General features: G+C 37.7%; 1 protein-coding gene across 4 annotated transcripts in view; it reads left to right on the forward strand.

Annotated features, from left to right (window-relative positions):
- LOC130084438 (cullin-9) overlaps positions 1-27,854 on the forward strand; it is a 70,427-nt gene that overhangs the window by 13,045 nt on the left and 29,528 nt on the right. For 2 of the 4 annotated variants that reach the window (XM_056249878.1, XM_056249907.1), the window contains 22 exons: positions 396-989; positions 1,995-2,136; positions 2,252-2,442; positions 3,366-3,765; positions 5,984-6,176; positions 8,998-9,199; positions 13,531-13,721; positions 13,800-13,999; positions 14,124-14,361; positions 15,522-15,627; positions 15,710-15,937; positions 16,242-16,332; positions 18,151-18,322; positions 20,159-20,264; positions 20,350-20,445; positions 20,555-20,730; positions 20,852-20,985; positions 22,388-22,573; positions 22,777-22,806; positions 24,533-24,663; positions 26,226-26,408; positions 27,507-27,664. In XM_056249878.1, the coding sequence (XP_056105853.1) occupies positions 396-989; positions 1,995-2,136; positions 2,252-2,442; positions 3,366-3,765; positions 5,984-6,176; positions 8,998-9,199; positions 13,531-13,721; positions 13,800-13,999; positions 14,124-14,361; positions 15,522-15,627; positions 15,710-15,937; positions 16,242-16,332; positions 18,151-18,322; positions 20,159-20,264; positions 20,350-20,445; positions 20,555-20,730; positions 20,852-20,985; positions 22,388-22,573; positions 22,777-22,806; positions 24,533-24,663; positions 26,226-26,408; positions 27,507-27,664 (4,148 nt within the window). The remainder of the gene's footprint in view (positions 1-395; positions 990-1,994; positions 2,137-2,251; positions 2,443-3,365; positions 3,766-5,983; positions 6,177-8,997; positions 9,200-13,530; positions 13,722-13,799; positions 14,000-14,123; positions 14,362-15,521; positions 15,628-15,709; positions 15,938-16,241; positions 16,333-18,150; positions 18,323-20,158; positions 20,265-20,349; positions 20,446-20,554; positions 20,731-20,851; positions 20,986-22,387; positions 22,574-22,776; positions 22,807-24,532; positions 24,664-26,225; positions 26,409-27,506; positions 27,665-27,854) is intronic. The other 2 variants (XM_056249897.1, XM_056249886.1) reach the window with 2 other exon arrangements.

Genomic DNA, 27,854 nt, shown 5'->3' on the forward strand with positions numbered 1-27,854 from the left:
CTTTTTTTTCTTTTTCTTGATCTGTATATTAATTTAAAAATACATTAAAAAAAATAGCAATTCATTCATACATTGATTACAAACATGAGGTGTAATTTTGAAAATGAACTAATTTACTGATATTATAATGAGGGAAAAGGCCTCAGTGGAATCAAATTAAAAGGAAAATTCCTTTGGCAAATTATTATTTTATTATTTCTTAGGGACAAAACCAAGCAGTGAAGTTTTGTATAAATAACAGATTTTTTTATTTATTAAAATTTGTCCCAAAAAAGACCTTGGCATGTGTTTTAAACTCGATTAATGATTTTTCATTTCTTTATCTTGGAAATTCGTTAGTTTTCATTGACCCTGTACCAATGTTTGTGTGTAACACTTGGGTTTGTCTAATTTAGATTCCAGGCAAGTTGCTTTTCTCTCTGGTGAAGCGTTACTTGTGCGTCACATCATTGATGGACAAGCTCAACACTGCAGGGGTTGATTCCTCCTCTGAGCGCCAGGACGTCGGCCCTTCCTCATCCTCCTCCTCCTCCACGGCATCCTACCAATCAGAGCACGCGCGTGTGCAGCGGGAGTTCGAGTTCACCATGGCCATGGCCAACCTCATCTCAGAGCTGGTGCGTGTCATGGGCTGGGACCGCAACCGGCAGCTGCCCTTCACCTCCATGAGCTCAAGCCGAGCGCTGGAGGAAATCAATAATGAAATCCAGAAACACCCCATCCGCTCCATCTTTCAGCCGCGCTTCTCCGCCTCGCCTTCCATCATGGTCACTACAGCAATGGCTGCGGTCACGCCACCAAAGAAGAAGAAAACCACAAATGGTTTCAAGACACGTTCTGACTTCACTTCACGTTCAGCATACGTGGAGTATGTGCAGGACAATCTGAAGAGTGGCATGATGGTCCGTATGCTGGAGGACTACGAGGAGGTCAGTGCCGGGGATGAAGGAGAGTTTCGCTACAGTAATGACGGCTCACCGCCGGTCCAGGTTAGTGCTGTGTGAAAGCATGAAGCTCAATATCAGACACTTCATGTTTAACTCTGGTTTTCCTTTATATAGTTGAATGTTGAAAATGTTTCTCTGAGTTTCACTAAAATTCGAAATGTGCATTATTAGGAGCTGTTCACACAGAACATGTTTTTGCATTTCACTGCGGTACTTTTCCATTGTTTTTATCATGTGCACTAAGACCAGTGGTTCTCAAGCATTTTGAACCAGCGTCCTATTCATAATTGTAGGTCCACCATCAAATAAAATGTGGGCTATTTGTATTCCTCGAATATCAATGTTGATTATTATTCTGTTTATAATAATTATCCTTAAATATAAATAATATCATAAAAAAGCTGGACAGACCGGACAGATTGAATATCATTATCATTTGTTTCCCATGGACTAAAAAAGCCATGTGAAAAGAAATTATATTTATGCATGTTAAAAAAATAAAGCCATAAAATTTAAGTCAAACTTTAATTAGGTTGCTCATCACACACAGCAGACAATCAGCAAACAATATGCATTATTATGAATAATTCCAATGGAAAACAAAAGCAGGATAAATAAGAGAAGGATTTACCTTATGTAAAGGCCCTTTCACACTGAGCGCGATTAAACGGCGCGAATGAATGACAACTGTCTCATAAATGTAGTTTCTAAACACTCAAATGATGACAAATGTGCATGTCAGCCAATGTGCATGTGCAGTCCTAAGCGCATGCTCTGTCAATATCTAATCAACCCTGTATTAACTCTCGAACCTCCACATTCATGAAGCTCAAGTTCAACCATTCGACCCTGGTACCGAAGTTAACGTAACTTGCGCAAAAAGTAGAGCAAGGCATGAGTTGCAAACCTCATAAGATTAATAGAAAATAAAAACGCTCATATTATATTTACCTTTTAGTTTGCCAATCAGCATTATCTAAAGTTGTCCATTTGCTTAGGGTAAAAAGGGCCTGAATTGCTTATCCTGTCATGTTTTGGCTTTTGCAGGTGTACTGGAACTCCCTCTCCAGGACCTACTGGGTTCACTGGCATATGATTGAAATTTTGGGCAACGGCAGTGGAGGACCGGCTGAGAAAGAGACGCAGGAAAAGGCCTCCTCCCTCACAGAGACACTCAAACTCACTACAGGTAAGACAAAAGTCATCAAGGACTCTCACACTCCACCACATGTTTGTGTTTGCTTTATATGTGTATCCATCTCTTTATACGAGACCACAGTATTCTCTTCTGTATTTCTGAACAGTGAGTCAGACGTTCTTCTCAAAGCCCCCCGGTGGGCTGTACTCATTGCCTTACCTGATGGAGGGCTCTCAGAACGATGCCAGCACCCTGAGCCGTGCTGAATGGTGGGAAGTGCTCTTTTTCATCAAGAAGCTGGAACCCAAGCAGCAGCAAGAGATCAACAACATCCTGCGACAGAGCCTTGATGAACCGGTACTCACTCCCTCTCCTCCGCTCTGCTCTTCACACAGGCTAGAATAGGCTAGGTTTAAGGTGCTGTGAGTGTGTTTACTTGTACTCTGGGTCTAAAATTGAAGTAAATTTACCAGCCATGCTGTTCATAGTCTTTGTTAAGATAAATACAGTGTCCTGAGTGTCCCCATACAAAGGTTTAGGATTTAGAAAAATTTTAAACAAAGAAAAATCATCCAAAATGTGAATTTCATGAAGCCTGTCAAAATAATGTCTGGGTCATATTTACCGTTAAATCAAAAGATATAGGATATATATATATATATATAATACATTTGTGGTATTTATAATGATAATTGTCATAAAGCAGCAGTTCTCATTACTGTAATGCAAGCCAACCTAATTTAATTTGTAAAAAAAAAAATACTAAACATTGATTATGTAAGTTTTATTCTGATATGTATTATTTAGCAAGGACATATTCAATTAATCAAAAGTGAAAGTAAAGACATTTTTATAATGTTACAACATTTTTTAATTTCAAATAAATGCTGTTCTATTGATTAAAAAAAGTATGCTTTACACAAAAAATAGTTCAACTGTCATCAACAAAATCATCATAGAAAAGTTATTTTGAACCATAATATTTACATTATGAGTGTTTTTGCTATATTTTTGATTAAACAAATGCAGCCTTGGTGAGCATAAGAGACTTTTCAAAACATTACAAAACCTTGCCAACCCTAAACGTTTAAACATTACTATATATTGCATAAATTAATTGTATTATGCATCTGTGTTATCCTTATTTTGCCACTGCTACCTAGATATCACTCTCGGCCATATATAAAATGTTTAAAATGAACTAGGCAATGACTGTAATTCCCTCTACTAAATAAGCTTGTTTCATGCTTTCTCTTCGGCTTGTTCTTGGTATCTGTTAGATGGTAGAGCTCGATGATTCGACTCTCATCCAGCTGTCCCTCACGGGTGAGGTGGCGAGGAAAGTCCTCCACTACCTGAAACAGAGTTTGCAGGCCTCCTGTCTGGGTGACCTGCTCTGCTCCCACACTTTCATCAAGCACTACCTGAGCTGTGGAGGTGTCGGCCTTGAGGATGAGGAAATGCTGATGGACGGCTCGCTTGGAGGACAAGGAGCTTCGTCGTCTTCATCGCTATCTTCGGCCACGTTATCCTCCTCCTCAGCTTCTTCCTGCATCATGGGCTCTGTGTCCAAGAAAGCTAAGAAAGAGATCCCAGCAGACACAGGCAGTGAGACAGAAAGTGAACTTCCCAGTGAAGATGACACCAAGTATCCCGATGACCTGGAGGAGAAGATGAAAGGCAAGTCTTTGTTTCAAGCCTTTTGGTGTTGCTTTGTTATGGATGTGACTGTTAGTGGAACCTCTTTTTGTTTTTTTTTGGTTCATGATGAATGTCTGTGAAAAGAATATTTGAATATGACAGTAGAAACGTGTCCTACAGTGGAGATATACCGTATGCTGCAGTAGATAGATTTGCCTAATGCAAATTAAAACTTGCATGGCTCAACGCTTCGGATTTTTATCTATTGGCCAAGTCGGGCCAGTGGTTCATATTTTTACTTGAATGCTGCTGCTAAATGCTCTGGCGAGGAAATAAACATGGCGGACTGTGTACAGCTCACTGAGGGCGGGGTCTATGCTAATAGGAAAGAGTCCGTCAGCAGTCGTGGGCCTAAGCATTTGTGTCGTCTAATGGCATAGAAACTGCAAGCGGCTTATTCTGAGACACTACTTATTATTTATGGGGATTTAAAAAAAGAAGTGGGTGGATTTTTATCATTATAGGGTGGTTGTGTGTACACTGCCAACACACATTTATGTTCAAACATATGTAAAAGGGAATTTTGCATAATAGGTCCCCTTTAACGTTGCTCACAGAGACGGCAGGAGGTTTATTAGGCTGCTGTCACTTTAAGACCTAATGCACGGATCCAAAATAATATTATAAAATATTGAAGCGCAACCCATTTTATCCCAGCTGTTTATGTTCCAATGTTCACAAGGGTACTCGCCAAGATGTTCATTTTGACACAATTTTGTGAGTATATGTGCATTCAAGTGCAGAAAGACGCAAAAGATGACTCCATTAATACTCTCGCTGCCTGATAGATGGTTTTCCCAATCGGGCCAGTGACCATCATTCCATCGGTTACACCAAACTATGTGATCCATTGAATTATGTGACCGCACTGTTGTCACCCTTGCCCTAATCCCAACCCTAACCCTAATCCTACCATCACAACGTGACGTGAAGGCCAAGTATGGTAACCCATACTCGGAATTTGTCTTCTTCATTTAACCCTTCCAAGTTAAGAGCATTAGGAGCAGTGAGTAGTGAACACACACACACACAAACTGTGGACACACACCCAGAGCCCGTTGAGCGTTTGGGGGTTAGGTGCCTTGCTTAAGGGCACTTCAGTCGTGGGTATTGAGGGTGAAAGAGAGCGCCAGCAACCTTCGGATTACAAGTCTGACTCTCTAACCAATTGCCCCACGACTACAGCGCCTATTATACGTATACGGTCAAATAATTCATGTCATTTTTATTGGGCCCTGATTTGTCATTTAGACATGCATCTTGACCATTGCTGAAAAAAGTAGCACATGCTATGTAACAATGCCTAATAATGCAAATTCAGCAGAAGATTTTTTAAGAATTGACACATCTTAACGAATAGGAGAATTATGTAGGTCCAATGTACCTGACCAATTCACCATCTTGCGCTTGAACGGACAAATTCACACACATTTAATTTAGGTTTTGTTTGAAGTCAACAAACATAAGAAAGAAAACCCAGTATGTGTCAGTAAATTGGATCCATGCAGTGTGTCTTAAAGTGGCAGCAGCCTAATAATCCTGCTGCTGTTCTCCGTTAAGGGCAAAGAAGAAATAATTTACTGCTCTTGACTGAATAACTTTTGTAACTTTAATAATGATTCATCTATTTAATTTAGACAATGAAGACATGTTGTCTTATTTCACATTTGATTACTTTATTGGCCTACCTAAAAACTACTGTTAGACCTATTTAAAAAAAACATACATGAATAGCAATGTTTATTTAATTTGTAAATTGTCCTTTTGCTTGTAATTTGATTGTTTGTTCTTATTTTATTACTGATTGTTTACTTGTCTTTAATAATGTTTTATATTATTTATTTTTGTTAGGCTTGTAATTTTAGCTGTGGCATTGAAATTGGAATAGAGAATTGTGAATTTTCAGTGGTATCTAAAATGTTGGTGGATTTTGCAAAAACGGCTTCATGGCTGGTAAAAAAAAGTATTTATGGCCGATAAATGTTCTTAAGTCATTGGCCATTGGTAGGTGTGGCAAAATGTTAGTTTTAGGCCCTGGTTGTAAACAAAATATTGCCACATCCAGTAGTGTTTCTTATCTATCTCATCTAAGTTTCTTTGTCAAATAATTAGTTGGGTAAAAATAGTGCTCAGGCCGAGTATATGTACATTTCTCCCTCTAAGCAAGTGTTTTTCGTTGTGTTGCTGTTCACTGCAGTGTTCAACAGTCCAAAGGTGCAGGGTAAGAAGAGCTGTCTGGAGAAGATGGGGGAGGTGGTGGACATCATGAAGAAGAGCAGCTCTGACTCTGGACTGCAGCTGGCGGGCATGAAGGTCATCAGTAAGACTCTCGAGGAGGAGGGACCTCAGGAGAGAAGCACCCTCAGATCAGACTCGGCACAAACTATCCGGTGGGACTTACAAACCAGAAATGCCACTACTCGCAGCTCTGTGTTTTTTGTTTGTTTTTTGTAATTTAATGACTTTAAAAAAATACTCTTTCTCATAGCACCTTGTATAATATACAACATAATGCTATAGACCTTATGCACCAGAGAAACGAGGGCGCCGCCATCTTTAGAATATTGTCTTTGAACTTCCGTTTTTGCGGTCGCCCTGTATATTTCTATGGCATCGCTGTCCAGGAGTAATTAGCTGGTGAAGTTGATTTACTTATTGTAGAGTTAACGAAAGTTATCATGAGCATTGTAATGTTTATGATAAGTATTGTAAAGCATATGTCTTAACAAATGGACCTTGGGAATTTTTTTAACGAGCCGTTCATTCATAACTACGCAAGATCGCTGTGAAAATACAGACCGGAAGTCAAAAGACAATGAGCTCAGCGTGGACACATAAGGTCTATACATATTATAATAAATTTTACCATTTATCAAAATTCTTTTTGAGGATAGCACAGCATTACCTAATGTTTTGAAAGTAATGAGTAGTTTTCCCTATAGCATTGTAACCTACCACTCGTAGATCACTCCATTTGTTATCCATGAACTAGACACGGCCTTTTCACATTTCCAGGGTTCTCAGAAGCAGAAGTCGTCATTGTTGGGTGAACTTCTATAGCAGTGAACAGGAAGCTACAACAAATACAATTTTACGTTCCCATTTGCTCCAGTAGCAAAAGAAACAATCCACAATAATGATTCCACCTTCATAAATACCATTGTGGTATTACATTTTTTTTAAAAAGTTACACTTTATTTTCAACTGTCTTCCTTGTTACAGTGTAATTATAGCCTGGGAAAACCCAGACAACTTCAGGCAAATTTAGATTTGCTCTGCAAGTTAGTCTGGCAAAGAGCTCATTCAAGCCCATTTCTAATCCGTCGAAATCGCGGCACCAATCAGAAACGTTGTGGCGGGCTTTACACGATGACGACGGTGAAGCAGATTTTGTACATTTACAAAGATGGATGCCGCCATGGAACTAGGGGTGTGACGGTTATAGTTGAACACCGTCATTAGAACTCTATAACCGCCAAAACCATGTTATTAAAATATTTTTTTTCACAAACATTTTTTATCATAGAGAATGTTTAAATACTAATATCAGCTTACAAGGGAAACGGAGGCGGAGTTAGTGGTGCTTCGGAGGCTGAGTGCTGGGGATGATTCGGGAGAGGTCTGTGCACCTTTACCGATCAGAGCGCGCGCTGACACGGCCTAAAGCCTTGCTTATACTCGACGCGTCCGCACGAGCGCGAAGGTGTGCGTGGCAAAAATGACTCGTTCGGTGCGCAAGACCCCATTTCGCTTGGCTGTGTGCACGGCTTTTTTTGTAACAGCGCGCGCTGCCCCGCGTCCGAGGATGAACGACTTCAAGCCGAATCTGCCCGAGCATGTACGTCTCACGTCACCGCACCGGCACGCAGTTTGCGCGTCTAAATTGCAAAGTTAATTGCAACGTTTTTTTTGTTAAGGTTTTGTTTACTGTGTGTGATTTATTTAACGGAAAGCACATTCACTTCTAGTTGTCTTGCTGTTAATTTTAAATAAACGTAGAGCAAGTAGTGTCTGCTCGTTCATTCAAACTAAGTTGTTCTATAACAGACGAACGCCGCTCTGCATACGTCATCTCCTTCATTGCTCTGATTGGTTTTAGCTCTATCCAATTGCGCCCAGAGGCATTTGAGCTACGTCTTTTTGTGACGCCCCTTTGGAAATGATTTGTCTATGAAGCTTTGCCAGACCATAACTCAGTTACAACTGAGAATGGTCTGGTTTTAACCAGGCTAGTGTAATTATACATTAAAGTACTGAGTATTATTCATTAAGTACATGTACTTACTATAGGGTGAGAATTACGGTTTGGTTTAGAGCTAGTTGCATGTAATTAAAGGTGTATTTACACCAGGAAAGTCCAATAGTTCACTTGCTTTGATCCGGACGAAATACTTTTTTTTTTTTTTTTTTTTTTTTTTTTTTTTTTTTTTTTTTGGTACGGTTCGCTTTCAGACTGCTCTTTTTGCAAGTGAACCAAAATTTGTAAACAAAACCACACGTGTGCTAAGGTCGTCCATTCATTGGACAAGGATTCTCAAGTAGGGAAATCAGGAAGTGCAAAAAAGGCTCAGCCCCACTGTGCGGGAGACCTCTCATATCCCCTCTCCTTCATCCGTTCAGTAAACATGTTGAACACCTCAGTATTTTTATGTGTCCTCTCCAGCAGCTGTGCTACATGGGCATCTGCCCAAATGTTAATAAGGCAGCTCGTCTCTTCGAAGCTCCAGGTCAAACCGACTCATTTTATCAAATGTAGTAGGCTACAACAGATCACTTTCCCATAACGCAACTCCGACTACAGAAGCCTGTTAACTCAAAGGCGCAGTGCTTTCTTGCAATTGGGTCGGTTCATGTTCACACCGTAAACGAACCTCTTCAGCTGGGGTTCGGTTGTTTGGTCCGCACCCGAGTTCGATTGCTGTATTCACACCCGCCCAAAAGGTCCGCACCAAGGGGGGAAACGAACTAGAGTTCGATTCAGTCGAACCAAACAAGGCAGGTGTGAATACACCCTAAGTGTTATTACTACAGTAACTACATGTAACGTGTGACGAGGTCACAGTAAAATAAAGCGTTATCATTTGTTTTTTAAAGGGTAGATTGTCTACATGCAATGCGTAATAAATTACGTTCCATAAACCGTTATGAAAGTTACATTGTTATTAGTTTAGATCACAAAAGTTTTAAATTAACTTCTTTTTCTTTTTCCAGTGACAAAGTGTTGAAGGTGTTGGTGGAGATGATTGGCAGTCAGCCCAAGCAGAACGCTGTGATTGCGCTGCTGCTGACCCGCAGTCTTATGCTGAAGTACGAGTGGAGGGTCTCCTTCGCCACAGAGGGCGGTGTTAAAGCCGTCCTGAGCTGCATGCAGGAGTATCCTACTTGTATACAGGTGCAGCAGATCGCACTGGCGGTGAGTGGGGATTCTTGTGACGTGTTTATGCCTTTTAAGGACATGGAGTTATGTTCTTGCTGTGAGAATTTCATTGTTCGTGCAGTCTTTTAGTACTGTGCGTTGACGAAAATGCTGTTTGTGACAATATGAAGAGAAAATAATTTTTATTATTAATAATCCGCCTCAATGGTTTTGAAAAAGAAACATCTGAAGGAATATGATTGTTTCAAATCATTAATGTTTTAAATCAAATCATGGCTGTTGGAGCTGATGCTGAAAACACTGGTAAACTGAAAAACTCTGGTAAACCGAAGTGCTTTCCTAGCGGGTTAATAAACTAGACGCATCTTGTATGAGATTATTAAGATATACAACATAAAAGTAATATTACAATTTACATCTGCAAAAAAGTATGCAAATGCACATGTGAACTTGACGTGCTCGTCAAGCGTGTAACTCTCTTTGTGGATGTGCTCTTCCCGTAACAGAATGTTTTAAATTCTTTGTGCTTTAGTTGCCTATTACAATAGTGTTCTCATTATAGTGTTATTCATATTGCAGATTGGTCTTGCACTTAACTATTTTCATGATAAAAAGTGTTTGCCTGTGTGTTTTAAATTTGTTTTCTTTTAATGTTTTTTTTTTTTTTTTTTTTTTTTGATTCTGAATAAGAACAAGACTGGGCAACCCCTTTCCCCTAAAAAAAAAAAAAAAAAGACTGGATTTTCTGGAATATAAGTTGCATTTTTAAAATAATCTGAAACATGCTGTTATAATGAATTTAATGTAGTGCTGCCACTAACGACTAATTTTCTAACGACTAATCTTTCGACTAATTTTTCGATTAGTCGACTAATCTAAACGACTAATTAAAAAAAAAAACATTGTTTGTCATTTCGTTGTGTCCATTTTATTTTGAACTGAAGGGCCAACATATAAAATGTCACCTGTTGAAAAACATTATGTATTAACAATCTAAGCATAAGTATCTGCATTTCCATTAGGCTATACCATTAGTCAGAGTCCTAATCTAATCCTCTATTAACAAACATGCATGTATTCATTACTTAAATTAGCTCTTTGTCCTGCCTTAAATGAATACATTAGCTTACTGTACATTTGTATATGTACATTTCTGAAATGCATAACTGATAACATCACTGTGAATTGTAGGCTAAAGTAGATGCACTCATGCATTTTAGGTAAAGCTGCTTTGAAACAATATGTATTGTGAAAAGCGCTATACAAATAAATTGGAATTGAATTGAAAGAGTCTGGACTAGCCTACTACGCTTAGCTCTGCCTTATAATAAATCGCGCTGAAGCAGGCAGGCACGCAGATATGCAGCTCTCGTTTACACTTGCGTGCATGCCGGGCCCGTGCCGCGGTTCGCGTGAATGTGAATGTGAAAGCAACACGGACTCGGGTGCGCGTTTTAGCTGATTATGTATTTAGTTAAATAAAACACTTGTAAGGGATGATAGTGTTGCTGATTTACCTTGGATACGAGCGAGAGTGAGCCTGCAGTGTATTCGCGCTTAGCCCGTGGAATCAGGGCAACACATTTGGAAAAGTGTCTCCTCAAAAGAGTCAATTTGCAAGCAGCAGACGGCTTATGCGACACACGCACCTGTGTTGTTCACTCAGCTGCGCATAATAGCACAGAATTAATTATATATATATATATATATATATATATATATATATACAGAGGCGGCGCCAGGGGGGGTCTTGGGGGGTCTCAAGACCCTCCCAAAAAATGCTTTGACCCCCCATTTGACCCCCCACCCTCTTCCTGATTAAAAAAAATATATATCCGGGATAAATATTTAAAAATGTTTATCTTCAAACTACGCAGAACAATAATAATTAATAATTTATTCGACATACAAAATATATAAACATAAGAATCACGTTCCCTCTAAGCTGCGCGCGTGCGTGGTCGTGCACTTCTGATGCCGCGGCCGCGCAGAAAAGAATAATATGCCACGCAGAGGACTGACGCGAAATGTGTGGGGAAATCCATTTGATTGTATGTGAGAAATAATTGCAGTGCTCAAACTGGTGAGTGCAGTTTACAGGTTTCAAAGAAAGAGAATGATGTGAGCGCGTGTGATTGGCAGTGAGTTGTGTGTGCGGACCAAATAGCCTATCTCAATACGAGAGGCGACGAGAAACGCAAAGACATGTGAAATAAAATCACAATATCATGTTTTAAAGAAGAGTGGTTTGATTAAAGTGGTGGAAATAACAGATGATGGACACAGAACGGTAACAATTACACACCCACCCGCGTGCAAACTCAAAATACATCATTAGTTTACATAGATTTAAATAGTTTCAGGCATGGTTAGATTAGGCTACTATAAAAGAGTTCACATATTGACTTTTCTTGAAAATATTTAGCTATTAGATCTAGCTATTTACAGTAAATGCTTCAGTTTGTTTTCATATTATAATAATATAATATGAAAACAAATTGAAGCATTTAAACTATCACTTCAAATACTTCAATTCATTTTTTTATATTATATTATATTGGGCATATATTTTATTATATTATAAGCCTAAATAAAGAATCTCACAAGGGTATTGTTTAGGGCTCATTGCCATTAAAAAGTTTGAAACCCCCTGCTAAAGAAAATATAGGCTAGGAAATTCATAAGCTATAAACAATCATTTAACTTTGATGGTTTAATGCTGCCTGTACAATTAATTGACTGTACAAAAACACTTTATGGTTTTCCTAAACCATCTCAGTGTAACAGCTTAACTTTCTTTTATAATATATTATATTATTGTAAAGAATTGAACTGTCCTGCAGAAGATTTTGTAAATAATTTTTCATAGGATTTCTTAGTAAAGACTGGAAACAGAGGACACCGAGGAATTGGAGGATGAGGAGGATACTATTTTGTAAATATGTTTTCTGTCATGGGTGTGGCTATGGCAATTAAAGTTCGAGCATATTGTTTGCAAACTGCAATTGATTAATTAATTAAAAACAAAAAACTGTCGGTGTGTGAATGGGTGAATGTGAGGCAATATGTAAAGCGCTTTGGTGGCCATTGGGTCTGTGAAAGCGCTATATAAATGCAGTCCATTTACCATTTGTTAGCAGCAATATGCAGTTATTAGCCGTGTCCACTGTATTTTTTGTTGGTTTTCATGAGACCCCCCTTGAAATGACCAGGACCCCCCATTGCCCCCCCAATCAAAATTGTCTGGAGCCGCCACTGTATATATATATATATATATATATATATATATATATATATATATATATATATATATATATATATATATATATATATATATATATATATATATATATATATATATATATATTGACCCGCGTTCTGTTTTCTATCATGCGCCGTGTACGTTTGCGATTGCGTAAGATGCACGCAAACACACCAGGGTTCGGTAGAATTAAGTTGAGTGTGAAACCAGACCAACGCTGCGGGGGCGCCGGGAACAATCGCGCGCGGGCTCGGACCACAGCAAACGAGCCCAGTGTGAAAGCACCGTCACCTGCCTCCGCAACTTTTCATATCAAAGCAGTGAAGGCGGGGGAGGGGGAAGGAAGAGGATAGCAGATTAACCAGCAGGGCGCGCACAGCGCACAGACTGGTGTGTGGAGGTGAATTACAGTGAGCCGTTTGAGACGGGAGACCAAAAATAAATATGCGGTCAATAGTAAAACGACACGTCGACTAAAAAAATTGGCGTCGACTAATTTGCATGGTCGATTACGTCGACTAAGTCGACTAATCGCGGCAGCACTAATTTAATGTCGTGCACACATTTGAATTTGTTACAAAATGTGAGCTGTAATTTTAGTTTTGCTTTAAAGGAATAGTTCACCCAAAAATGAAAAATTAATCCATCCTAGGTGTGACTTCTTTCAGCCGAACACAATCTGAGTTATAGTAAATAATATCCTGGCTCTTCCCAGCTTTGTAATGGCATTGAAAAGCACCCGAGTTTTTGAAGTTCCAAAAAGCACATCCATCATCATAAAAATAAATATCCATATTTATAACTTTTATAAACCATAATCTCTGGCTTCCGGCGATGGGTGTACACGCATTCATGAGAGTTGAGTCCCAGCGGAAGGGTGACCTCTGACCTGACGTATGACTATTAATAATATTAATAACGGATTTCTTAAGGAACCAGAATCGTTGAGTGGAATCAGAGCCAGAATGATTACTTTCCTTACGATCCTCTTATCTATTTAGCAGAATCTTTTTGAGGCACATACAGTACACTGCAAATACACCTTTATGGATATAGAAGTGTAGAAACTTTGGAGTGATGACGAATATACATTTTTCTCTCCCAGACTCTGAAGGTCATCACAGGTGCCAGTAAACATGACCCCCGCAGTGTGGGTGCATGTCTACCCCTTTCTGAGTCTGGCACTCAGATGATGCTGGAGATTTTTTCAAGCATAGGCTCCGCTACACCAGAAGGCTCCAAAGGACCCCTGTGTGCCATCCCTTCTGCCATTGACCTAATGCTCGGCACAACAGGGTAAGAGGTTTGAAATTCTGTTTTAGATGTAGCATAATTGACAAATAATTCACATTCCTTTTTCTACTGTGATTTAAGCAGTTGTGGTTTGTCTGTGCGGAACGGGCTGCTGGTCATCATCATGCTGATTTCCAGCCACAAGAGTCTGGCGGAGCAACTGGTCGCCTGCAATGTCAGTGCCACGCTGAAGAAGTGCCTTTCTGCTCAGAATCATCACAGCATGCTGGCCATCATCGCCCTAAACCACATCTCCATGGTCCACAAACTGGAGAAAAAAGGTATCATCCTCAACAGGCCCTGTAATTAGCAGTATGTTAATAAAAAGAAATATTCACTCTTGACTTGGGATACAAATGTGTGTATCTCGTTTAAAATAACATCCAGCATTGTTTGTCTCTGTAGAGTCTCAAGAAGAGCATGACTTTAAAGACACAGAGCTGAAGATGTTGGTGGTGAGTCTGAAGGAAATGCCAGCCACCAAAGAGGTAATACTGACCCTGGAGCAGCTGCTCTGCGACGACGCCTCCCAACTGGAGGAAGAGAGAAATGAGGTAACTCGCAGCAGAGACACCTTCCAGGACCTCATCCGCCTCCTGGACCAGCACAGAGCGGATCGGGCGGTACAGCTCTCCATCCTTAGGTGAGCCTTTGTCTTAAACATTAGTAGGTAATAAATAACTGATATTTAAAGCTACTTTGAGGTGGTTGCAGTCACAAAAAAACATGTCTGGGTCATATTTGACCCTAAAATCAAAAGATTTTTAATTAAAAAATAATAATTTTAAATATTTTTTAAATAAATAGATTTTTGCATTAAGAGTAGGGTTGGGTATCGAGAATCGGTTCCATTTTAGAACTGGTTCCAAATTTCCAAAAAGCATGGATTCTGTAACACCGTGTCTACACCATTGTCGCTCGTGTCGCGTCACAACAGCTAAAGGCTGTCTACACTGGACGTGAGAAAGCACCCGTTGCAAAGCATTTGTCGTTCATGTCAGTACGTCATAAATAGAACAAGGCATCATTATATTAGCATATTAGAGTCAGAGATTTATCGCTTGTGTCGTGTCCAGTGTAGACAGAATCACTGTTTATTATTTTTAATCGTATCACGCCACTTGCATCCGGTGTAGACGAGATGTAAGACATGCATTTCGATTCTGCTTATCTTTTGCTGTGTGTGCATTTTAATGTGATTTTTAAACCATTGAAATGCAAGAAGACGCGAAAGAACTCATTTCGGTATCGAGAATCGGGTCCATTTTAGAACTGGTTGCAAATTTCCATTTCGCATGCTGTGCGCACAAAAAACAAAAATCATCTAGTGCTTGACTACTGAATTGAGTTCTCTTTCACGTCGTCTTATGCTTGAACGGACAAATACACAAAAATTCTCAAAATATCCTTGTAAACACAGGCGGTTATGTCTAATGTGAACGTAAACAGTTGAGAAAGAAAACACGTGTAACAGTATATTGGATCAGTGCTTAGATCTTAAAGTGACAGCAGCCTAATAAACCTACTGACGTCTGTGTGCTTAATAGTAATCAAACTACAACAAAAGACAAAGAAAATCACTCATTGATCTTGACTGAATAACATTTGTAACTTTAAGGATTAATCTATATTTGATAAAAAATAATGCAGTGTTTTACATTAGATTTCTGTTATTCCTGCTATGGCTAATGTGTTTATGTTCTTATTTTATTACTGACTGTTTACTTGTCTTTGTATTGTTCTTGATTGTAGTAGTGATATTGTTTTATTTGCCAGTGATAGTAACTCTTTTATATTTAACAGGATTTTGAACAAGTTCTTGGATAACTACCAGGAGGATCTGTTGCCGTGGCATGAGAGTATTGAGCCTTGCCTGTCATCTATGACCGCCTTTGTCAGTGACAGAGAGGTACTTTTCTTCCTTTAGCTTTATAAGATCATGATTTCATAATGCTAGTATTTCATTGTGTTGTTGTTTTTTCCGCATTTAGGTCGTGCAGCAGTTCATCCGCTTCTTGTATCGACTTGCCTCTTTGAATAAAGACTATGCTGTTGTGATGTGTCGGCTGGGCACCAAAGAGGCTCTTCTCAAAGCCCTGGACAAACACAGCACCAGCCTCCTCATGGTCACAGAGCTGCGAGACCTGATCACTGACTGTGAGAAGTACGCCAGCCTCTACAAGAAAATGACCACCAGTGTGTTGGCGGGGTGTATACAGGTATAAAGCAGGCCTGTTCAAAAATATATATTTGCAAAATTGACTAGTTAGTGAATTGCCTTAACAACCAGTCAACCAATTAGACTAAGGAATCCCTATATAATTCCTCTGGTTTCTGGTTTACCTGACCTCGAACAGACTTGTTCCTTATGTTAGAAGGCGTTTACATAAACGGCATGTTATTACATGGTTAATTCCTAAAACATAAAGATGGCATGTTGAATGGTTTGTTAGACTATCAGTGTAAATAAAAGACATTTGTCTGATGTTCCTTTAATTACATACTCCATATCTGCATCTTTAGATGGTCCTTGGTCAGATTGAAGAGCATCGTCGCAGCCATCAGCCCATCAATATTCCCTTCTTTGACGTGTTCCTGCGGAACTTGTGCCAAGGTTTGTTCATAAAACATTTACTGATGTAAAGTGTAATCATTTAAACGAAGCAATAGTTCACCAAAAATGAAAATCATTTATTCACTCATTTACTCACTCTCATGTCTTTCTGAACCTACCTTTTTTTTCTCCATGAAACACAAACACACTGTTTTTATAGTAAGAAAAAAGTGCCATAAAACCCAGAAGTTAGCATTGATTTTGTAAAAGCATGATTTTTTGTAAAAGCATCCATCCATTCTTTTTTTTTTATATATGTTTTTTTAAACTCCACTGTCCGGTAAAAAAAAAAAGACTGCTCTCTCATGTCGGACTTCAGACTTCAATCATCAATCGATCGCAAAGCCTAATTATCAACCAATTGGTAGAACCAAACCTACTTTTTATTTGTTTATATATATATATATATATATATATATATATATATATATATATAATCTGTTACCTCACTTATGTATGTCATAATATAGGAGAAAACATCTGTTGATATTTCCGTTTCATCATGAATTATAAGTTTTCTGAAATCAGAATGTAACTTTGTGTGAGAAATCACATCCACATTGTTGTATAGAAAAGAAAAGATCTGACGTTTTGCCTAAAATCTGTTTTTGGACATGTTAACCTGTTAACTGGCACCCCCCTTTTTTTTGCATAGACATAAAAATCACTATCCAAACTTAAATGGTTGTAATTCAGGAATGCTTTGGAATATAGACCTATGGCTGGTCTTGTTTTAAAGAAGACATTTTCCAGATTATTGTAGAAGTCCAGAAATTGTAAAAAATGAAACAGAAAAAAAGTTATATAAGTTTGAGTTTATGAAATTGTGTGATGTAAAAATATAATGATTAATATTTTATATAAAATATATATATTACAAAATATATTTTACTCTAAAACTGCAAGAAAAATAAAGTCAAATATCTGAACAAGTTGTATTCCAAATTTTAGGTTGATATCTCAAAAAATGAGCTTTCAGTAAGATTTTATTCGGGCGCAGTACCCAACTTTTTCACTAGGTGAACACCAGACTCCATTACTGCCCATATAAGGGCGCCTCCATTTTCATATGTTTTGAGTGATCTGAATCATGTATTTCCATAATTTTCATACAATTTATGAAGTAGACATCCTATTCAGAAGTAGTAGGGGTGGTTTGGCAGTATTTGATTTGAATTAAACCTCTAATAAATGCATAAAGACTACGTTATAGCGTTATAGCTCGCAGCCGCATTACAAATCGAGAATCCATACATTTTTCTTTATATTTAAAACATTTTCAGACCTTTTTTTCTCATAAAATGGAATTGGTGTTATCTTTTGAACTCATGGCATGAAAACAAACTGAGGTTTCTACCAATCTTTCATGATTTTTCATGTTTATTGTTATTTCAAAATAAAGGCCTAAATACTCGTAATGAATATGAAATATTCTTGTTGCAAATTGATAAATTTCTGCTCCTCTGTAATATATTTTAGATAACAGCCACCAAATATGAAAACTAGAGATTTTAAGCTTTCAAATGATATATAGTTTGGCAATATTACTTTAGGTTTTTACTAAGATATTATTGTTTTAAACATGCAATGGCAAATGGGCCCGCCGGCGGGCCCATGCAGGGTTAAGAGGTTAAAACTAAAAAAATGTTGATATTTTGGAAACGATGATTTTCTTCTTTGCCTGATTATATTGATTTTAAAAAATAGTCCTTTAAAACCGTTGCTTAAGAATAACCATGCTATGTTATCAGTTCCAGTTTCGGTATAACTATCACAGTTCCCTAGGATTCAGTTGAATTGGTGTGATGTTTTTTTCAGGCTCTAGTGTGGAACTGAAAGAGGACAAATGCTGGGAGAAGGTGGAGGTCTCCTCTAATCACCATCGGGCTAACAAGCTGACAGATAAAAACCCCAAAACCTACTGGGAATCTAACGGCTGTACTGGCTCCCACTTTATCAACATTTACATGCATAAAGGGGTGGTCATCAGGTATGCTGGCTTAGCTTCTCTTCATTTCAGTGTTGTTTTGATGCAAAAATGCCACCAAAATTAATAAAATGCCCCAAATTCAAGATAAAGTGGCAACAAAATGTTCCTATGTGATTTAATGAATTAATTTATATATTATAATGTTATATATTAATAGCATATGATATAGCTAAGCAATAATCACACAAGCAAGAGTGCTGTTTTTCCTAAATATTAGGGGTGTAACGATACACAAAACTGACGGTTCGGTTTTCCCACGGTTTTGACGTCTCGGTTCGGTTTAGAAAGCTAAAATAGCTTCTTTTTTTTTTCTTCTTTTTTTAAACAGTAGTTTAATGAAAAAATTGTCTTTGTCTTTAAATTAATTCAATTACAATTAAACGTTTCACAAGGATTAAAAAAAATCTGCTAATGCTGTAAACTATATAGGGAGCCGCACATTACTATAACATTAACCTAAATTCAGATATAATAATCAACACACAACACATTGTATGAAAACATGTAAACTGAACATAAGGCAGTTTTTGCATTAACTTGTGTTTTTACTTTAATTTTTTATTGAAAAATTATAATTTACACAGTTGTCACACAGTTGTCAAGATATTTTAAACGTACATTAAATAATCAAGATATCATTAACAGGTTAAGTAAAATATAATATATAGGCTAACATAGTGCATTTATTTAGTGCAAGAGTTAATTTATAGGAACCAAAGTTGTGGACACTGAATCACTTGCCTGTTGAGGTAAATATAATGCTAGTGACAAGCTATGCTGTTTTATTGACGTCTTTCCGCTGCTGAAACACTGATTGAGCGATTACACGAGTTATGATGCCTTTCAGTAAGTATACTGTATCTTTCAACATACCTTCAGGTGTCCATTCTGTAACTCAGGAAGAGATGATCGCGTTTACTCGCGCGCCGCGCTGCCGCTTGAAATGAGGAGCCTAGTAGGCCTACAGCGATCTGTCACGCCACATCAAAGAGCGCCAAAACGCCATTTATTGTTTGAATTTCGTGATCAAATAGACAGAATTTGAAAGATTACACCTTGCTTATTATCGAAAGTAACAAAACATGGAGCTTGTTATTTGGTGTTAATGGTGGTTAGGCTACAAAACTTAATTCGTTGTGTACTGTACACATAAGACATGAGGTCCATTGAGCCGGGCTGGGCGGGGCCGGGGTAGCAAGTGGCGGGGCGTGTTCGGTACGCAATGAGAGTATCACGATTCGAATCGTGAGTTCTGTATCGCGGTTGTTCGGTTCGAATATCGTTACACCCCTACTAAATATCAAGCAAAATGTAATATTGATTTTATACAACAGTTCAATAAACAAGAAGTTGATTTTGTGACACCAGTGTTGTCAATATTGTCTGTTTTTGCCCAATTTCAGCTACAAAAATAGTTACTGAAAAAAGGCACAGCAGATGATGTTTCATTCCTTAATGAATCCACATTTTTTAATGAATCTGTTTGAGTAAATGATTCAGTGACCCCTTCATAAAGACAGCCACTTGCTTCATTCCCGAGTAAATCAGCCGTTTTTAATGTATTGGTTGAATGAATGATTCAGTGACTTTTTTTTTTAATTCAAAATATTATATTTAAAACCTTTATCTCACAACATTATTTATAACAACTCCGTAGTGTCTTATGCTAATTGAATTTGATTAAATTGAAAGTGACACGTTTAATATGGTGAGAGACGATTTTGCCCTTACAGAGGTTAAAATAAATTGCACCTGTAAATCAGTTTAAGGGGGCAAAAATTGCCCCTAAATGGAAACAACATAAAAAAAAACCTTTATCATTTTCTTCATTCACAGGCAATTGACTGTGCTTGTAGCCAGTGAGGACTCGAGTTACATGCCAGCTCGTATTGTAGTTCTAGGAGGAGATGATCCCACAAACATCAATACTGAACTCAACACTGTAAGAAAGCCCTTCTCATTCATCTTACATCTGATGATTGCACACTGCACGTTAAGATGATACTTTTGTTGTGTGTGTTAAACAGGTAAATGTGGCACCCTCCGCCAGCCATGTGGTTTTGCTGGAGAATATGACTCGTTTCTGGCCCATCATTCAGATCAGAGTCAAAAGATGTCAACAGGTCAGACATATTGAATGAAATGTGACAGAACTTGCCTGAAATTAAACATAAAGCCTGAGATACTCTTTATTCCACCTCTCTTACAAATTGTTTTCCTTCCTGTCAACAGGGTGGCATTGATACACGAGTGCATGGGTTTGAGGTTCTGGGACCAAAGCCCACTTTCTGGCCGGTGTTTAAGGAGCAGCTGTGCTGCCGCACTTATCTCTTCTATACTACAAAAGCTCACACCTGGTGCCAGGAGATCCTGGAGGACAAGAACCAGCTGCTGCAGCTCTTTAACAAGTGAGACCTGCTGCCATAGTTGTTTCATTTATAGAGCAGAATTAAGAGGATGGAAGATTTTCTTACTGCTGCATTATATGAAAACCTCAGATTTTTATGTGCATCTCTCTCTGGGCTTCAGGTTGAACAGTGCCCTGAAACATGAGCAGATGTTTGCTGACCGTTTCCTCCCTGACGCTGAGGCCGCAGAGGCTTTAGGCCGAACCTGCTGGGAAGCTCTCATAACCCCCATCGTGCAGAGCATCACCATCTCAGGTAAACGGCAGTTACCTGACCAATGTCTGCTCCAATTGTCTTCTGGCCAAGTGCTGCCCACTTAGACAAGGAAGAGGCCGTCTAATGAATATATATAAAAAGCGACAAACCACTGTTTTGTTTTGTTCTTCCGTAGTGTTCAGGGAAGGGTTAATGTGAAATATATCATACCACAATAATATATTGACGCTGAAAAAAGGATCAATCTGGTATCTCCAGATTTGTGTAATATAAACTGTGGCTGGTCCATGTTATTTTCAAGTATGATTTGGATTAAAGGGGATCTCTTATGGCATTTTACAAAGTCTTGATTTTATTTTTAGGGTCTACTAGAATAGGTTTTCATAGGCTATGAAAGTAGCTTATGAGGTTCATCTACTAGATTCATCTACTAGAATAGGCTTGAATGTTAAAAAAAGACATTATTTTTTGCCATATTTTACATGGTTGCAGCATTGTTGTCTCTAAGAAGCCCTTTTTCCGAAAAGCGCTATATGCTATGATCGGTCGGCTGTTAGTGTGTCATTGGTTAACCACTTTGAGAATGTTTCGGAAATGTCTCTTCAGGGTTCATACAAGGTGCTTAAAGTGCTTGAAGTATTTGAATTTGAGTTTTTGAAAATTAAGTCCTGGAAAACCCTTGAAAACAGCCATATAAATGAAAAGGTACTTGAAAAGTGCTTGATTTATTGAAAGACAAATATGTGAAATTAGCATTTCATTTTATTGATAAAACAATATATTCACGCAAAATTAACGTTGCAGCCCGTCTGATATAGATATAGCCATTTAGCATGGATATGAGCATGACATTGCTCCTATAAATATCCAAGTATTTGATACAGCTTTTATTATTCAGAAGAAAAATGAATCATATAAAGAAACATTAAGGAAAACATTAAAGAAAGAAATCAGTTTGAATAAGGAGAGCGATATCTTTGTCATAGTATCCTTTCAATGGTTAAAATAACCACAGTCATGAAGTCAGAAAACCAAAAAAGTAGTGCTTGAAAAATCCTGGAATTTCATTTTAAAGTATCTGTACGAACCATGTCTCTCTCCTTATCATAACCTCGAGTTTCAACACACTACTAACGCAACTCAACCGGGCCTCATCGCTTTTTTTGGCGTATGCCTTGGGTGGGAATTATTCGAATGAGGAATATTGTGACGTGTTTGTTCCCAGAAGCAAACTCAAGGCTACAATGGAGGCGTTTCAGGGAGTTCAGGAACTGTGACACTCATCTAGAGAATAACTCCCGCTGGAGTGACTTTGTACTTTTGTAACTTTCCAGACCTTTTTCCATGCTCAAACAGTACCCTTACACTCTAAAGAAAGTTGATAATGTAAAAAAGTATAATGGGACCCCTTTTAAATTTCTTATATTCTTCTTTATAACAGAGACTTCTACTCTCAGCCCTCTGTCTTGGTTGATGAATGAGTATTTAGAGAACGCTGGATCCTCCAAGAGGTGTAAGAGCTCAGCCTCCATCTTCAACTCTCGTGTGCGGCGTCTCACTCATTTGCTTGTTCATGTGGACACCAGCACAGTTGATACAGAAGAGCTCAAACCTCCCATCAAATCAAGTGAGTGGCTTCAAAACTACAATAGTTCCTTCTAGAGACTGGAGTGCCACTACTGTGGCTTACTTTTCTGTGTATGAGACTTTTTTGTATATTTGGTGGTCTTGTTTTGTAAGTCATTTCTGGTAATCCAGAATTTAGACCACCATCTGTAGATTGTGTTAAATGAAAGCTTCTCTATTTCATGGTATTTTTCTTGTTTTCAGAAGGTATCAACAGAAGCAGAGATTTAAAGAGTAAGTAATAGTGTAGGAGCTAATGTTATTTATTTATTTCTTTGACTTCATTTTATGTATTTTGCAGCACCCCATCCATCTGCTCAGCTCAACTTCAAACTAACCATGACAAAATGCCATTTATTTATTTATTTCTATTTAGTTCTGCTGTCTTTTCATTTGTTTTGTTTTTTAATGCCTCTGGCTTCTTATTGAAATTGCTGGTAGGGCTGCACAATTTGCTAACCATAATCGGTAACACTTTGCTTGAAGGGGTGTGCATAAGACTAACATGACACCTTCATAATCATGACATGACACATGTTATGAATATGAAAGAAGTTTTATGCTTGTTTGTGACAACTGTCATTAAGTGTCATTCACTCAATTATGACATTTTTAATGCAAATATGACATTGTTTGAGATGTCTTTGTAATGACACCTTGACATAAACTAATACATCATAACCTGTCAGTGTCTTAGTCATGACAACTTGACATTTACTAAGACAACACAACCTGTCATAAACATGACATAGCAGATTAATTATCAAACTTAGGAAACCGCTTAGCTTTATTGGTTAACATTACATTAAACTGTCAGGTGGTTGGTTTTGACATTGGCTGTCATGAAGCCATTATAACTGTTTAATGACAAATTCAATTTGTACCACTGTAGTTGAGGTCACGAAAAATATTCATGACACAGTTATAATGGCCTCATGACAGCCAATGTCAAAACCAGCCACATGACAGTTTAACTTAATTTAATGTCAAGTTGTCATGACAAAGACACTGACAGGTTATGATGTTATGGTTTATGTCAAGATGTCATAACAAAGACATCTTAAACAATGTCATATTTGCATTCAAAATGTCATTATTGAGCGAAAGACACTTAATGACAGTTGTCATAAACATGCCTAAACCCTACTTCATATTCATGACATATGTCATGTCATGGTTATGAAGGTGTCATGTCAGTCTTATGTACACCCCTTCAAGTAAAGTGTTACCCAATAAGCCACTCAAAATTGTTATTTGTTGTAACAAATATTGTGATTCTCAATTTGAACTGCAATATGAAAAACATCTCATGTATTTGTTGCTTGGATATCAAGATATGAAGGGAAAAAACCATGAACTATATTGAAACCGCAGCTTTCATGGTCACATGTGTGTTCAAATACTGCAAATGACCAATTCCCATTTATCTCCAAAATGAGTCGTGTTTTGCCCACATTCTGCTGCCAGTACACACACTTGAGTCTTGTGACAAAAACCAAACTCAAACCTCAAAATTCAACCCAGTGAAAATTTACAATGAAATTTATACTTTTTACTGAAATCCTTTTTCTATTTTTAGTTGACTTTTTTTTTTTTTATGTTCCCATGATTCAAAATCAATGACATGCAGTTAACTTCTCCTTTTTATGTGGTCCAGTAACATTAGATTTGTAGTTTGTAAAGCAAAACAAACTTTCCTCCTCCCCAGTTAGATATGAAGCGAGCACATTTTGAGAGAAATATGCAGCACATGCAAACTAACAGCCTGACTATCTGCATTTTTTTAAATCACACACCCTTATTACAATTTTGATTGTCACTTCAGTTACTTGTGCAACCCTAATTGCTGGCAGATTGCATTTGCTGATGTTTGGTTGGTAGCCATTTTATGTGTGTAAACATTCTTTTGACATTTGCAGTAACTTGTCAAGAGTATTTATGTGCTTGTATTGTGTTACAGATGGTAAAGAGGGAAAGAATAAGGAAACAAATGTTGTAAGCTCATCTTCATCCACTACCAAACCAAAAGTGAAGAATACTAGCAGCATCGCAGGCATTGCTCTGTGCTGGCAGGGTGTCGTTCAGCGACAGGTTAGACGTTTATTTGAACTTTGGAGAATTGTAGGATTAAAATATGGAAAAATGTGTTAATAGGAGCTACTACCCTTTTATTTGATAGATTAAAGGGATACTTCACCTCTGGAAAGATGAATGTGTATTTAATATTGGTCATTTAAATAGTAGAAATGTGAAATTATTTTTTAAATTGAAGCATTCTAGACTGAGAAAAGGCAGAAAATGTATTTTTTTTACTCATGTGGCTGAAAGACAACAACTCCCAGAATGCACTTGCTTTGCTGCCCTTACGAGGCAACTCCCAAACCACGCCTACCGGTTACAGGCGGCAGAATCCGAAAAATGGATACAACTAGGCTTGCTTTGATACATCATGAGTTATTTGATAAATTTCCATTGAAATGGTGCGTTTTTAAATTACGTTGTACCGGGATGTACTAGCCTAATGTATATAACACAACTTAGACTTTCACATTAAAAATATGATGCAAGGCAGGACCATGTCAACGGAGTAGCTTAGTAGCTCTGCATATGAACTGTTTTCCTCCAATTGAAATCACTATTTCTCTAAGCTAATACATTATCTAGGCTAATCCATACTCTAGTAGAACTAAAGGTTTATAAAAAGAACCACAACCAATGCGAGTTATAACTTTTAATTAAAAAAATAATTAATATTAACACTTTTACACTCAAAGCTCTGCGGATTCAGCGAACTCGTCCAGAGGAAAATGGCATCGCTGAGATTCGCGACAGCAATAGGACTCTATATCTGTTTCCATAGGCGCACAGGGAGAGCACTGACACCGCCAGTCTGGCCGGGCTCAGGTCTCGCTCCGGCCGCCTCTTGTTCCTCCATCCCCCACAACTGTTCATCGCTGTATTGCGGCTCGTACAGGTAGCCGCGAGCATCAGATTCTCACAACAGATCTTCGAAATCCCCTTCTTCAAAACTACCTTCCGCCATCGTGATTAGCCTACTATACAAACTTTCGAAATCCCCTTTCTACACAGAGCAAGAGGCAAGAGCCTGTTAGCTTAGCTTCTACAGAAAGATGGCTGACACTCTCTTTACATATGTGAGTGAGATCCCGCCCCATATGGGCGACTGGGCGTGGTGAAAACATGCGGTACACTGGCTGTAGTCTTTAGCCTCTGGCACAAAAATCCTCCGATGACGCAAAATGACGATTTTTGCGTCATCGGAGGATTTTTTTTCCAGACTAAAAATTATTTTTTTCTCTCATATCAGGGGGATATGAGGAGGGGAAGCCCGGTAATTTGAAAATACTATTGGTTTTCTACTGACACAAAGCTTAATGCTAAATCCTGAAGTATCCCTTTAAAGAATAAAGTAGTCAGAATACCTGAATAAGCAAGTGACTAATCCTACAAAAATGTGTGGAATTTACTGCTGAGGCCTACGGCACAAATTACACATGTACATGTTTCAGGTTACTTGAATAAAAATATGTTGATGACCATCTGCGTATCTAAACCTAAAATGAACTGTACAAATGCAGATCATGCCTATCAATTCCTATAATTCTGGCGGACTTTTGTTTGGCTCTCTCCAGGTGAAGTGTTTCCTAGATTCGACATGCAGCCTCTCTGACTTCGTAGAGCGTTACAGGGGAATGTTCCTCCGGCTGAAGAATGCGATGGAGGAACTGTTTGGCCAGCACACGGCCTTTGTGCTTGCTCTCCGCCAGGGCTTTTCTGCTGCCTTGCTCCAGCTCTCCATTCTCACCGCTATGCACGTGAGTCAACAGGGAATACTTGTTGAATGCTAAAAAAAATTGTGTTTATATATATATTTTTATATTAATATTATTTTAAATGTAATATTTTTTTATATTGATATTTTATACAGTACCGGTCAAAAGTTTGGAAATTACTATTTGGAAATGTTTTTGAAAGAAGTCTCTTATGCTCATTAGGCTTCCATTTATTTGATCAAAAATAATTGTGAAATATTATTACTATTTAAAATAATGGTTTTACTATTTTAATACAGTAAAATATAATTTATTTCTTTGATGAAAAGCTGATTTTTCAGCAGCATTACTCCAGTCTTTAGTGTCGTATGATCCTTCAGAAATCATTGTAATATGCTGATTTGTCATCAATGTTGGAAACAGTTTTGCTATTTAGTATTTGTTTATAACCTGTGATACTTTTTTCAGGATTCTTTGATGAATAAAAAGTTAAATCTTTTGTAACAAATATACACTACCGTTCAAAAGTTTGGGCTCAGTGATTTTACTTTTATTCAGCAGGGATGTTAAATTAATAAAAAAAGTGATAGTAAACATTTATATTGTTTGAAAATATTTCTATTTGGAATTAATTCTGTTCTTTTAAAAAAAATTATTCATCAATGAATCCTGAAAAAAGTATCACAGGTTCCAAAATATAAAAAAAAATATTAAGCAGCACAACTGTTTCCAACATTAATAATAACCGACTATCAAATCCGCATATTAGAATGATTTCTGTCATTCTAAGTATCATGTGACACTGAAGACTGGAGTAATTGCTGATGAATATTCAGCTTTGCTTCTCAGAAATAAATTATATTTTAAAGTTGATTAAAATAGAAAAACATTATTTTTAATGTTTATAATTACTTTTTTTTTTTTTTTTTTTTTTTTTGAGCAAATAAATGCAGATGTGATGAGCATAAGAACTTATTTCAGAAACATTAAAAATAGAAATGTTTCCAAGCTTTTGACCTGAACTGTATAATACATTTAAAAGTTATATTAAAGACTATTTTTGGACCATTTAAGATGTTTTTCATTGCAATGAGAATTTTAATTTCTTTTTAATTTATTTATTCAATAACTTCCTTGAAGGTAAGTGAACGGTTTGCGCAGTACATCGACAAGATGATCCAGGAAAGTGGAGGGGACTCTGGGAATGTGGACACCCTGAACCAGCTTCAGCAGTTCATGGAGCCCATGCTGTTCCTCTCCGGTTTGGAGCTGGCCAACACCTTTGAGCATTTTTACAGGTGTGAGAACAGCTGCTGGTGGTTACTAGGGCTGAGCGATATTGTTATAGCAAATATTATAAAAATGTAGAAGAATATTTAGATAATTGTTTTATTAAATCGCTGAATTATTTTATCTTCCAAACAGCCATTGTTGACGAGTAGATTAAATATCAAGGCTCAAGAAAATTTCTCTGGGAAAATGCAGGCT

This window comes from Rhinichthys klamathensis, unplaced genomic scaffold (genome assembly GCF_029890125.1).
Source record: "Rhinichthys klamathensis goyatoka isolate OS25496 unplaced genomic scaffold, OSU_Roscu_1.1 h1tg000003l_1, whole genome shotgun sequence".
In the NCBI taxonomy this organism is placed as follows: domain Eukaryota; kingdom Metazoa; phylum Chordata; class Actinopteri; order Cypriniformes; family Leuciscidae; genus Rhinichthys; species Rhinichthys klamathensis.